Below are 15181 nucleotides of genomic sequence, written 5' to 3'. Positions count from 1 at the left end.
GGAAAAACAAGCCACGCAGAGAACTTGGGAATGTGGAACCCTGGTGCTTGAGATGAACTAAGTACTTGTGCTCCTGGTACAGCAAATCCAAGTGGGGCTACATGGAATACAAGTTTGAGAATGTTCTCAGCACTACTGACCCAGGACTAACCAGCACTGGCATGCAGCACATTCCCTGATCAACAAAACCATTTTAGATGGACTGCTCCCAATGGTAACAAAAAAAAAAAAATTCCTCATAAAAACCCCCTCAGGCTTAAAAGAGGCTGTAAGTAAGCCATTTGCCTGTTTTCATTTGTTTGTTCTTAAGAGCAGATCCTGAAAGAGACAAATGCCAAAGCGGAAAATTGATTTGGTGTTTGTTTATATGCATAAAGGATTGCTTTTTTGCTTGATCGTATCTAAGACAACGAAATGGCAATCACAAAGGATTCCGTTCCAGCAGGAGGTAAAAGAAGATAATACCTGTAAACAGAAGTATCTATAAAATCTGCAGTCAAGAGACAATGCAGTCTTCAGTCATGAAGATTTACATCTGACCTTGCTGGTTTGACAGATTGGTTTATAAGGCTAGGAAAAGGAAACTAATAGATAAATGGGAAGAGGCTACAAGACCAATTCCCAAAATATTAGTGTCCAAGATAAGATTGTAGGCAAAATTTCAGTGAGTGGTACATACACATACAGAATGTATTCCATTAAAAGCCACTTCTCATTACTTATTTAGCTACTGCTGTGATTAGAGAATATTTAAAACACTGATCAGGCCCAGATTAATGTACCATCAGAGGAAGCTGCAATCACTGCAGCAACCTGCAGTGCAGCATGTGCATTCCCCCTCGTGTGACCGCAGAGACCAGACAGCTCCCCCAGCAGACCTGCACAGCCATCAGTCCTTAACAACCAACACCCAGCTCACCACAAGACAAACACCCTCCTCATAACCACTTATCAGGTCAAACTGCAGATAATAAACTTGGCTGTCAAAACAGATACTGGATGGCTCCTCCAAATTTTGTCCATCAGACAAAACTGAAATATGTTTCAGTCATCACTTCTCAACACTTCTGTGTTGGTCAGTAAGCCCACTTTGCAAAGTCACTGGAGCTGTGTGTTTGAGAGTTAATAATACAAAATATTCTATTTTATAAGGAAGTTGTTGTGGCATAAAGATATTCTAAGCACACAAGAAGTCAAAGACAGGTTGGAGTGCATGGAAATCTCTGACTGTGACTGTTTTTTTGATCTACAAATTCCCTGAGATGAAGATGTCCCCATGGCAAGTGCAAACTTCTACCAGAAGGGGTTCAAAGTCTCAGATTTGCTGCAGTCTGAATGCCAAGACAGGCAAAAAGGCAAAACAACTGTTTCAGATGAACTTTGGCTCTGCATTCAAAGAGGACAGAAAGTTTAATTGTCAGCTGGTCAATAATCATTAGAGGTTAAAAGCTGCTGCCTATTTTAGGAGCAGATGACTATTCCTGAAAAGTTCAGCATTAAGTCACTGCTAAGAAGAAGGAAGCAAACCAGTGAGATTCAAAACATATCACAGATTCTTCCAGCAGCTGTATCCCAGAATGTACCTCTGGATTTTGACAAAAGATCAAGAATTCTCCAGCACAATGAAACACAGCACAGTGCCAACTCCAGAAACTCCTTCTAAGAAAATGGATATACTTTCATTGTTACACTTGTACACCTTTTTAAAAGAAATAATGGTCAAGTACCTAATGATTATAAAGCATAACACAGTTCCTATTAGCTACATACACACTGCCTAATCATTTAGGACTCATAACTGTAAATTTTTCATATGACTATTAGAGCTCCCTGTTATTCCAGCTGAGCGTAAATTGAAAAGAGAATAGCACTTGCATATCCAGGCTTTTTGGATGATAATAAATATATTTATTGACACTTTTGTGTAACAGAAATATAATGCAAACTAACATCTATGCTCTAAGGATGATTCTAAAGAAAAATATGTCAATCTCCTTGTTCCCCACAAAATACTAATAAAGCATTAAAAAGACTTGCAAAAGGTTACATGCTTCAGTAATTAATATGAAAACTACAATGGTAAACTGAGAACCCACTCAAGTCAGTTTTTTAACAGCTCTAGCTTGTACAACACTTAGGCTATAAAGGCCTCTACATTTTATTTACAAAGGGGAAAAAAAGTTTACATTTATTTTTCACATATTATTCTCCTGTTTTCAGAAATGTCAACAGATTAAGTTGGCGAAAAAAATTGATGGGTTTTTTTCACCAAATCTTACTGGTTTTTACTATAAGAATAGCTGCATTTCAAGGCAAGCAATATTGGAAAAGCTCATCTGGAATTTTGCCCACTTACAGACACTAAGCCTTCTTCCTGGCTACTCTGCAAACATTTTCATGTAGTGAAAGGCCGAGATTGTGGTTTCTCTTTTCTACTACATAATTATGTAACTCTGATCCTTTGGTGAACAATGATTCATTAGGCATGTTTTCTTCCAAATGATGTCAGCTCATTCTGTCATGTAATGCTGCAGAGTTCTCTCTACACCTAAAAACTGTGTCCCAGAATTACCATGATCATTCTTTTCAGGTTACACCCCCTAATCCCTAAGCAAAATTAATCTTGATTAAGTTTCTCTGCTGGAGAAAATACGTTCTCCCCACAAGGACTTCCACCAAGAGAAGAGTAGAACACTGTTCCCTGCTATGCAGCATCAACTCAGATGAGAATATTTGGGGTGAAACTGGGTTACAGCGACCATTTTTCCAGCAAGACCCTGGGGACTCTATGGCTCTCAGGAGACACTGCCAGGATCTAGTTCAGAAAGGGATTTAACTGAACAAATAATTAAAAGATTAAGAGCAACTCTGTTTATGCTGTGGTGAGCCTCAGATTACTGCTAGACATCTATGACAAAATGCCAGACAAACAAGCCAAAACGAACATTTTAACAGAATGAATGTACTTGGGATGGCTGAGACAGATCTGTGATCTGAATGGTTTCATAAAATGTGTGGTGTGATTACAGATTATTGAAAATAACTGAGGGAAGACAAAATCCAGAACAGAGAAATTTATCTTTGAAAACCATGAAAAAAATACCAGATGCAGCTACAGACACAGCAGTCTTCCTTCCACCTAACCCAGCAAAACACGACACTTGGAATAATTCTATAAAGGTATTTTTTAAAAAATAAAAAATTAATTCCAGTTCTGTCAAAATGCAGCATCTTGTTTTCTGATTTATCTTTACATCATGAGCAGATCCAACTACACAAAGAAAGCAAGTCACTCTGAACAAGAGCACAATCATCTTGGTTCAGCAAATAATAAGATTTACTAGAAATTTCATCCTGGCAAATATTATAGTTATTCATCATGCATAATGAATTAACTTTGTACTTTATTTAAAATTTATAGTCTATCAGTCTATTTTTTGCTAACATGTTGCATATATTGCCACCATCTTGTCCATTTCCTTCTATTAGAAAATATTCTACTGTGCGCTACTTGCAGAAATGAGAGATATAAAAACTTTAGTGCAGTGTACCAAACATTTCTACTGCTGTAAATCATTATTATTCAAACACAGACTGGTCAGAGTTTTACAAGAGTGAGCATTTTAAAAGCACTGCTATGAGAACTTGCTAGTTTTTCCAAAAGAGAGGGGAAAAAAAACCCCAAAAAACCCACATCAAAAAAAAAAAACCAAAAAAACCCATATCACCCATTTTAATTGTTGCTGCTATTTCCTTCCTGAATTTCAGAAAATTGATGGGTTTTGACAGAAACTTGTTTTGCAACATCAGAAATTCCCGCTTTCAGGACAATTTTAAAGTTCCAATGTAAAGAGGTAAACCCTCAGCCCCACTCCTAAAAACAAATAATAAACCCAATAAACTTATCACCTCTATAGATAACCACAAGAAAATATCTCTTTCCCAAATGGAATGATCAAAATGGTAAAAGTAACAGAGAAAAGCAAAACTACTACAGTCCTTTTTGACAACATCTTGTATGATTTGAACCAAGACTGCAACATGGAAATCATGCTGTGCTGTTTGAGCCCACTTTGGCAAAGCCTGTCTGTATCACACATGATCAGTATCTCACACTGGCACTGCCAGAGCAGCTACAACATCAAATTCTGCTGCTGCTCCCTAAGAGCAACTCATTTGGTGCATAGAGCTGGGAGCTTTGGTAACATGCTGGATGCTCTACAAAACAAAAGGACCATTGCTCTAAATAAGACAAAAAATGATGTCAACCCTGGGTAATGCAGCAACATGAAGTCCCAATGATTTCTGCACTGGTTTTGAGTTACTAAGTCACGTGGAAACAGCAGCAATTTAGCATGGAAGCAGAACCACAGATTTATGAACAGCACACCTTTCCATATAATTTTCCTCAGACCACAAAGACTTTGATGGTGCTTGAATGGAAAAACCTCTATGTTTAAGCAGTTGGTTTTATTTAATTGTTGCTGAGTTATTAATCCATCAAATTTTGATTTTATTTTTCCATGTTCTGTCTATACTAACTCAGCAGAGTTCTCATTCTCCACCTTTTCCTCCAGAGTCCTCAAAGACAATCAGCACATGGTCACCCTGCTGCCCTAACCTCAGCCAGCAACCACAGCCCTACAGCTGGTATGTTACCCACCTTACAAATTTACTAAGATGATGTTTGAAATAAACATTTCCAATTGAAGGGAGTGGGGGGGTGAAAGTCTGTTTCAGACTTCTGCTAGTATTTCCCTAATCAGATTAGCAAAACCCTCAATTTTTAGGATTTGGTCATCCTCACAATCCTCATATCCTCCTAGGAGCTCCAGACACAGTGAGAAATTTAAGCAGAAAGCTGAAAATTCCTCCAGAAGTCCACTGGGAACACCATCCAGGACAGCCATTGTACAAGGACTTGACACTGCCCTCCTGATTTGTGATGGGGTTGGACCCCGAAAGTCAGAACCTCACTATTACCTGAACAGTGTTAGAGGGAACCTAAAGAGAGGAGATTAAAATAACTGGACACAAAAGGAAGGGCAGAATTAAAGGGCAGCCTGACTCAAGTGCAGCTCCCAAACAAAGTTCTGTTCAGCAGCCTGAAACAGTCTGCCAGAGTGATCCCATCAACTACAGCCCCCTGTCACTTTAGACACTGTATTCATTAATCTGGTTTTTACTTTTCAAAATAGCCAACACAAGAAAAACCCCCAAACCCTAAAAAAACCAAACCACCACATATTTTTGTGTGAAATGAGGCCAAAGGAATGTGGCCTGTCTGTGAGGATCTTCCTGAGACCAGTAAGATCAAATTGATGCTTTATTTCACTTAGAAATGTTTTTCCCCCTGTCCTCAACGAGCTTCATTAAAAAACTAGCAAACAAAAAAGTATTAGTTTCCAGATGATCCTTTGTGAGATGCTTTTAAAAAATAAAATTAATTTGCCTCATGAAGTCAGGATAAAGCATCATAAAACAGGAAAGGTTCAGACAAAATGCATGCTGCAAAGATTGTATACACTCACCAAAAGACCAAGAACTGCTGTTTTCTAAGAAATATTCAGCACCTGATGCAAAGTTTATAAACTTATATAGCTTTATAGCAGATGCTTCCCTTCCAGCAGCAGTTCCACAAATAATCTCACTTTGCATTCCCCTGTCAAATATCCTTTGCATTTAATTAATTATCAAGGCATCACTGGGATATTAAAACTACCTTAAGTGCTTGGAGTTGGACCTCAGATGTGTGTGCTGATCCAAGTGAGAGTGCAGAAATTACCCCAAGCTTCTCACAGTGGCTTCTTCAACAGCACAATTCTTGTGAAATCTGCAGTTTTCTACCCAACAAAGCAGCTGATGAGGCACAAACACAGCCCAAAAGGTGTTCCATTACACACTCCTGGCATTATCTCTTAACAGACTTTATCTAAATCTGCTGCTTATTATATACTGTTGGCAGCTTGCCCAAAGAGTTCACCCCTCTGCCCTGGAATAACTTCAAGGAATCCATTTAAAATTCAAACACTATGCTTATGGGTACAGGATAAGGACCAGAATATTTATCTATTCAATACAACTCACAGAAAAGAGTTTACCTGCCAGTCTAATCTCAGATGCCCCACTTCACACAACATTACAGAATCCACATGTTTTTACCTCACTTCCCCTCTTCTTCTCTGAGAAGGTAGGAAGGGCTTTCTTAGCAGTAAAGGATGGAGGAAACAGGTGGTTGGTTTTGTTTGTTCTCATTTAGATGGATCTAGAGTGCTGGTGGATTAAAGTTCTGGTATTTAGCATTTTGATATAGTTGGCATATATTTCTATTTAAAGGACTCAATTGTCCAGAGCTTATTTCTTCTTCTATCGAGATTTTTTTCCAGATCTTCTGGGAGAGTGTCTGCAGATAGGATTAGATTGGAAATGCTATTGCTTTCAGTGTACTTAAGACACTGGCAGGGATGAGAATTTAAATGAGAGATTTCAGATGTCTGCATTATGCACTTCACAAATTCCTTCTTGCCTAAGGGAGGTAAGAACAACAACAAACCTAAGTCATTTCCAAGTTAATTTAAAAGCAGAGTTTGATGGCAGAATATTTGCATATGTTAGCTTCAAGACAGATGCAATATATGCCATCAATATTTGCACCCATACATGTTAAGGTATGGTTTCTTTTTCTACAAATTCTTTGTGAGTACTATAAAAGCTTCACAAACCTTTTTCCACTGGGGTCTTGAAAAATAAGGAGGGGAGAAAAACCCCCAATTCTTATAATTAGACAGAACATTCCTTTGCAATGGAAGGACTAAAACAATTTGTGGTTTTCCAGTTTTCAGGATATACCCCTTCATCCTGTATTTAGTTTCAGACAGCATGTGCTGAGTAATAGCTGTCTGTATGTGTCATGGCTTTATTTTGCTCTAGAATTAGGAAACAGGAGGCAGTTTTGAGGCAATTTATCCTATTAAGAGATCAATGTGCTTACTAGTTGTATTTTGTATAGAATGGATTTGACTCATCTCTGGAAGTGGAGATGTGCTACACAACCAGGGTGCCTTGCTCAACTATGACGGCAAGATACAGCTTCAGAAACACGTGTAGGCACAAGAAAAATGGTGATAAACCTGAAAGGTTCCACCAGATTTAAGTGTTCTTGATACTGAGACACGGAAATGAATGTCAGCACAGCACTGGTTCCTGATCTCCCACTTCAGTGCCAAATGAAGAAATCCAAGCATTATTAGCAGCCTCAAGAAAAAGTCATCTCAGCTGTGAGCTAGCAACTACATTTACCACTTCTCCCTAGTGAAATTCCAGGTTACAGCCCAACTCTTGCTTAAACCAGCTGAAGGGATCTTGCCAAATTTCAAGGGAGCTGAATTTGGCCTCTTTCTCTTCCAGAATTCCAGGAAGAAATGACAGTTTACTTAAAGCTTCCAGAAATATTTTTGTTTCACTCACATTACTGGTTGCTCTAAAAAAGGACATGTATCTCTTATGTCTGGGAAGTAACTCTGTACATACATAAATGAAAGCATTAACTGCTTAATTTCATGCTATTATCTCTGAACTACAGATGTGTGGCTTTAAAAAAATAAAATGTAAGCAGGAGGATGTGCTAAGCCTGGAACTATGTTTTCCCATACTTCACATTAACTGAAAACATTAACATTAGTCTTTAGTGTTCTGGGAGAGAGAAATTAATTCCCTGTTTCTTCAGTACTGCATGCTGGCACAGGTTTAAACCACATTCATTTTCTTAAGCACCAACATTAACTTTGGATGCACATCTACACAATTTCTCCTTTATTTCCTCAAACTCTTCCAAAAATATTATTTTGAATAAGCATTTCAAACAAGACAAAATGGAACTAAGATTTTCATGTTGCTTTCATAGATATTTGCTTAAATTGACTGAAACACAGGTGAATTGTTAAATTGGAGTGTAATTTAATTATCTGAGCATGCATTTTATCTGTACAGTATTATGACTTTTACCTTATTGTTCCCACTGGAAAAATGCATCTTCACCATAACCTTAAGCAGGTGCATAAATTTCATGACTTCAAAAGATGGAAATGGAACCAGGAAATCCCACTGGTTAGTAATCAATTTTTTTTTCCAAAGGAAAAGCATTAGAATATCTAGCCTAAGGTGCTCAGCAGAAAGCAAATAAGATCTGAAATACTATGAATACAGGCTCTAGAAACTTAAAACTATCATTAAGTAGGAAGGTTTCTCTCATTCTGTGTTTTGTTTTACTGCTAAATTAATTTATCCTCTCCCAAGCAATAAAACTAACACAAAACTATTTTCAGAAGATGTTTTAGAGGAATAAATGGATAATAGATGGCTTTGTCAGTGACCTCTGTGTGCAGAACTGCTTGAAGGAGCAATGCCACGTGAACAGCAACAACCATAATAAACACTGGCTTACTGCAGTACCCAAAACCTTCAGTGTGTAAAAGGAGAACTTCTGTAAACACATCAAGGAAAATAATCTGCCAGGAGATTTGGTATGAAAACCATTACACTGCTGCATTAAAACCCTTAGGTTTGCAGATATTTGAAAGTAACTGGCTTTCACAAGACTTAAATTGGCATATGTATTCTGCAAGCTGAAAGTATTTGCTACCATAGAAGTTACAGCAGAAGCTGCATGCAAGAATCTAGGGGAAAATCTGTAAATAAAAAGCACTGTAAAATGGAGTGTTGATACTGTCAAAATTAATCAATAATTAAAGTACTTTGACAAGAAGATTTCTCAAGAGCCTCTATCTGCTGAATGTTAAATTATGAAAGCATGAATCAGATGTTCTTGTGTTCCATGTGAATATCATATCATGTGTTCCTGCACTATTGCATCTGGGGAGGTTTTAAAAGACTCAATTTACATTTAAAAACCTGTTTGTTATTTATTGAGTTCTTATACCATAATATCAGACTTAAAAGGGCTTGATTTCAGAAGACTGTTAGAAAAACAATAGGGATAACTGAAAAAGTACTGATTTTATATAGGTGAAATTTGGTATTTGGATCAGTTAATTTTGTTTTTATTCCAAATAACTGCATCCAAGTAAAGAAAACAAGGCTTATATTTTGATTGAAAAAATTCAGACCAAGTGATAAAAATTATACAAGACTGGATAATATGAAAAGAGTTAGGATATCTAGGTAACAAGTAAGAGTCCTACAGATATATTGGATTTTACACCATTTCACATTGAGGTTTATGAACCATTTTTCTTCACAGGTCATATCTAAAAAGGTTTAGAACAAGAAACCAGGTATGTGAGAACAAAACCATGCAACCTCTTCCTGTTATTTCAGGGGGCAGGAGCTTGAAAGGGAGCACACAGAAATGCTTTGGGTTTGGGGAGTGTTTTCGGGTTTGGTCTTTCTTTGGGGATTTTTATTTGCTTCTTTTGTGAAGGAGAAGAAATATCTAAATCTATACAAGAAAAGCATGATGGTTTCCAATAAAAAAAAAGACAGAAGTAGTTACATTATAGATGATATCAGTATTATTTAAGGCAGTAAAGGTTTTAATTTATTACAAGTGCTACCTGGAGTAAATGAACATGGGCAAGCTGATGCTACCCTGGGAAGGTGTACTCCCTGTACCAGACTCCTCAGGAATTCCAGCTTCCTCACTTCTGACAGGCTGAGTTTTGAAAAGGATGAACCAGGCACAACACTTAAGCACACTGGCCATTCCATTTCAGCTAAAGAAGCAATCACAGTGCTGAAAGCAACCACAGCCTGTGAGAGCACAGCTGAATAAACAGGTGATGGACTAACAACACAAGGGAGTATCTATATTAAAGTTACTGAAGAGTTCCTTAACAACAGCTTATAGATAGCTAACTTTGTATTTTGACTTTGCTTCAGGCTTTCCAAAGGAAACATGAAAGCAAAGGTAGGGACATCCCAGAAAATGGTGCATGCAACTACAGAAAAATAATTTAGATATGTGCTACAGCAATGCTCATAAGACAATTTTCATAACAGGAGCTCTATTGATTGCCCTTGACATGGAAAATATCCTAAATTCCAAGCAGAGCCTTTTTCCTCCTTTAAAAGTCTGTTGCTGTATGTTACATTGTCAACTTTATACAGTGGATTATTTTGATGAAACTATGCTTGGAATATTATGACATGAGTGAGATTTTTTAATGTGTTCAGTGTTATTCAATAGTGAATTATTTCCTGGGCTTGCATTCTTGAAAAATGCCAGCATAATACAAGATGGGGGAATGCACAAAATGGAGTAGCTGGTATTTTAAAACACCTAGGTCAGACTGCCAAAGCCTCGAAAACAAGCCATGTAACTAAATCAGGGAAATTATATTCTTAGTTTTTTAGATTTTTAACTTATGGTTACGTGCACATATCATATGCCAAGCTCAGAACTGTTCTGAAGTCCCATCTGTTTGATCCCTTTCTCCTGCTTTCACTGACAGCAAGGGCTATGCCTGGATTACAGCTACTATTATGCAGAAGACTCACAAGAAAACCTGACAGTATATAAACATTTATCCAAACTGGATTTTCATTAAATGGGGATTCAATCCTTCTGCTCTCATGACAGATTTTAAACAAAGCTGAGAAAACTGGTATAATTTTTTCATCAACTAAATTTAAAAATGGAAAATTTATGCATAAATACGAGCAAGACCACCAAACTCAGAATTCACCAGAACAGCATGCATGCATCAAAAACAGACTGCCCAATGGAATCTGAACTCTCTGGGACTGTAACCACAGTAGCACACTTCAGATGCTGATGGATGACCTGCTGTAATTTGGTCAACTGGAAATTATGTTTTGTTTACTGTACATTTGTGAGTCTATTCTTTCATTCTCCATTGTCAAAACTTACTCAGGCTTTCTACTGCTTGAAGGAGAGATGAAGGACAGGAAGACAGGATGAAAGGTATATCTCAGCCAACTACTCAAACCTATGAAGAGTACATCAGAGTTCATCACCAATGCTGAGACTTCCTGTGCATACACAATTGTCTTAATGGCTTCTTCCAGAGGAGCAATTTAAAAGTACAATCCTCTTCTCCCCTCAAAAGTTTTAGCCACTTATTCAACCAATGTTTTCCAGTCTTAAATGTGTTATCTAAAGAAAATGTAGGGACTAAAAAGGAAAAAATTATGTAGAAGGAGTGACAAAAAGAGCCCAAAACCCACAACCCCACGAGCCAAACTCAAAAAAAAAAAAAACCAAAACAAAAACCAATCCAGAATTACTTGAGATGGGGTACTTTAAATAAAATTGTACAAAGAAAACTTGAACAGGTCTTTTTAAAGCCTGGATTACATAATGCTCCATTAAACATTGATGTGTCAGAGTTGACTGTGTACTTGATTTTTTTGGTGTAAATTACAAATTAAGGCACCCTCACCATTCAGCTTAAATTCTCACAGTGGCAACATTGAAAAAATTTAAGCATATGGAGAAGCTAAATATGAAGTTTCCCTGCCGATGACCTTAAAACAAGCTCATGTTAAACCATTCACAAAAATAAACACTGAAGTCACAGCTTCAAAATAGCACAAAACATCCAGTGAATCTTGTTTGTTACCTAACCACACAGGAGAACTCTTGCCAGTTTACATCCCAGGCAATTTTTCACCAAGAGATAGTGAGTAAAATGCAGAAGTTTGAATAAAAATTTGAATTACAGAATTTGAATTAAATTTAGAATAAAAAGAATTTAAATTAAAAAAAAATAATTAAATTCCTGTGACTTCAGGACATTCCTGTGTAGGTGAACAGGAAAGGAAGATCCATGATCAGGGCTCCTTCTGATCTCCTGTGTTCCCAGTGGCCTCCTGCAACACAGCCTCCCTCCTGTCCTTGGCTCCCCACAGCTGTGGGGTCAAAGCAGGAGCTCCCCAGAACAGGAAGGAGCCAGAGCCCTACAACACCCCAGTGCCAATGTGACCCCCGACAGCCAGAGGCAGGAGGTGGGCATGTGCCAACCTTCCAACAACAGCACCATGGGGTTTGGGCCATAAGGATACAGAAAAAGCCCAAGGCGTAACTCAAATATTTATTAATTGCTACCAAATCTCTCTTTCTGTCCCTTTATAATTAGCATATTTATCCTTAGAAATGCACACGCAACAAGAACTGCACAACTCCCTAAGAATATCATCTACTAACACCCTTCAAACCTGACCAAGTGGGATAAGAGTTTTTTGTTCATCCAAGGTCCTCTGTCTGCAGCTGTTCCACATGGCAAACTCCCATCTCAGTAAATTGGTGCTCTGCTCCCAGAACAGATGCAAAATCACTCTCACAGTGAGAATATACAATGCAGCCTGATTCCAAGAACAAAGTACCATTTTAAGCCTTCATAATTCTGTATTCAAATTATTCTTTTTGATGGCAGTGGGAATTCCATAACCCTTGTAAAAAATTGCTTTTTACTAGTTAGAGGACAATTACAGTATATCAGTACAGTATTTTTCTATATGTGTACATTCTGGCTGTTATTTCTGAGCACTTTTATAGGCTACAGACAGAAAAACACCTGCATCCCACTCATTTACAGCACTGTGACAAAGACACACTCAGTCTACCCAGGTAGAGATACAACATATAAGGGCCAAATTAAAATATTTCTCTCCCTTAATGAGAAACCTATCACTATAAAAGTGATCCTGAACAAGTTGCTGCTTGCAGTGTCCAAGGTCCTTACAAAATTAAAGTACTACCACTGATCACCCTTTAAATTTTAAAATTTAGCTTTTGCTCTATGAAAATCATTGCCTTGTATGGGTCTTTTGGTGTTGCACCATTCAAAGTACCCACCATAAAAAAAATGTTTAATTCCCAGAGAATGTGCCAGCACCTGGAACGTGTACAGGCAACAAAACCCTCAAACACACGGGAGCCAAGGGACTCCCAGAGATACTGCTGCTTCCCTATGGAAGGATAACACAGGGAAGGTGCTGGAAAAATTTCACTCTGCTGGAAAGAATGAAAAGTCAACATTTTGGCTTGCTGAGTTAACAGGGGAAAGCTTGGGTGGAAAACTTCTAACCATTAGCCAGGCTGCACTATCAGAATCACAGGAAATAAATGAGAATTTGGCAAAGATGATAAAAAAGATCCTGAAAGTCAAACCAACCAACCAACAAAAAAAAGCAGCTTTTAAGAGATATCCCCTGCCAATTTTTTAAAATGTAATCCACAGTTTACAAAACCAGTCTGTTTAAAGAGGTTAGCTACTAAATTTATCAGCCAATGTAAAAATTCTCATACACATCCATTTTTCTCTGCTATTTTACAGCATTTTTGTTCAGTTTGAATATACTGACTATGAGAAACAGTAAAATAATTGAGTGACATAATTCCCTTAACAGGTCATGACATTTCTAAGGAAGACCAAAAAACTCATCTGCTTTGAGAAAAAAAAAAACAGAAAATCTGTGTATTATGATGGAAGTAGAAAAATATATCCATTTTCCACAATAAATGAATCATAATATTTAATTTAAGCATGCCATACAAAAACATAAAGAAGGGAAATTAATGATCACTGAACCAAACACAACTGGATAGGAAAAATGACCAGTATTGTATAAAAAAGTGAAAATCTTGGAAATATTCTTCTGATGATAAGCAGAATTTCACCAGTCTAAATTCATAAATTTCCATTTTTAAGCTAGGCACATGTGACTTTGCAACTTTTTTTTCTGCTTTTATTGGGACTTCGCAGCTCAAGTCCCAAATACTTCAGGAAATCTTCAGTCCTCGACCCTTTTTATCATTTGTGTTACAGTTCTCTATACATTTAGGTGTTCAGATTAGAATTTGGGCATATGAGTGCCCAAGTGATACAAGTGTATCTCAGGTACACCTTTTGTGTGCCATACACAGTACCATAGGAGTAAATTAGGTTTCCAAAATGGAAACCTGCTCTTCTGTTTGAAAGATTGCTTAAGAAATTGGGGGTCTGGTGGATATGTGTGTTAAAATCCTCATCTTTAGGAAGATATTGCAGTATTCCTTCTGCATATCACTCCTCTTTACTGGCCTCCATGGCTAAATAATAATACTAATAAGTGATCTGGCTTTCTTTTCTGATATTCTTTTCAATACATTCAAGATGGCCTTGCATAATAGCAGAAGTTCAGGAGTATAAAGTGTACAACAGCTATAGAGCAGGTTCAGATGGCTATCATAGTCCACTTCACCCTTCAGTAATTAAACTTAAGAAACCCTAATTCTTAAAACTACTAGCCCTTCCTCTCTCTCAATTAACAGAACATACAGTTATTGTCAAATACTGTAGCTGGAATACCCAAATAAAGGAATGCTGCTGGTATGTAGGGGAATATAGGACTTTCATATGTAAAAAACCCAACAAAACGAAACAGCAATCCTTACAGGGTTAGAAAATAGAATATTGAAGATTTTCCTCATCTATGGAAGGATCAAAATGTTGCTTCTCGTATCTACATATTTCTATTTATGATTACCACAGACTAGTAAAAATCCCACCAGCTGCGAGGCATGCAGTTGAATTGGAGGAAAAAAATTCCACTGCTTTCCAACATTCTACACCTGAATGCTTGGGGTTTTTTTCCCTAATGCTTCCTCCCTGAGGCAGAAGGCCTTTCTGGCACGTTCTGGCAGGTGACTTACCGGCAGTGTTTGTGGGATCCTGTTAAGGTTTCGATCACAAAGCATTCCCCCTCGTTGAGACAATATGCCAGGTCCTTGTCTTTGCATGGCTTAAAGTGCTCCGAGCGCTCCGTGGAATACGTCGTGGTGTCTGAGGAGAAAACAGGCAAAGCAGAGAAAGGCTGTAAGGATAAACACTGGCTGTTCCTGCAGTACATGGAAAATTAATGTGATCCTACTGGGCTCAGTGACATCAAACAAAGACTAAAAGAAATGGAAAGCACAGGGCATGCCAACCTCCCTTTGACTACAGCATTATTTGCAATCAGGTTTCTCAAAAGATTTACAAGAAATACCAGCAGAAAAACAAACCAGACTGCAGCAAAGTTGGAGTATAATCTCAACCATTTCCAATTTCCAAGGTTTCCCTGCTCAAAGGTAAAGACACTCACTTTGTGTACTTTAACCAGAACAATATTTTCATATTCCTACAACAAAATATGGTCTGAAATAAGATACAATTTTTTT

At 37.6% G+C, this 15181-nt stretch overlaps 1 protein-coding gene across 1 annotated transcript in view; it reads right to left on the bottom strand.

Moving 5' to 3' along the window:
- Positions 1–15181, bottom strand: part of NRG3 (neuregulin 3) — a 224046-nt gene that overhangs the window by 185209 nt on the left and 23656 nt on the right. Inside the window, exon 3 of the mRNA XM_014309231.2 lies at positions 14675–14804. Within this exon, the coding sequence (XP_014164706.1) occupies positions 14675–14804 (130 nt within the window). The remainder of the gene's footprint in view (positions 1–14674; positions 14805–15181) is intronic.

Source organism: Geospiza fortis, unplaced genomic scaffold, assembly GCF_000277835.1.
Source record: "Geospiza fortis unplaced genomic scaffold, GeoFor_1.0 scaffold130, whole genome shotgun sequence".
In the NCBI taxonomy this organism is placed as follows: Eukaryota; Metazoa; Chordata; class Aves; order Passeriformes; family Thraupidae; genus Geospiza; species Geospiza fortis.
Note: the sequence above shows the minus strand (reverse complement) of the source record. Positions and strands in the feature narration are given on the sequence as shown.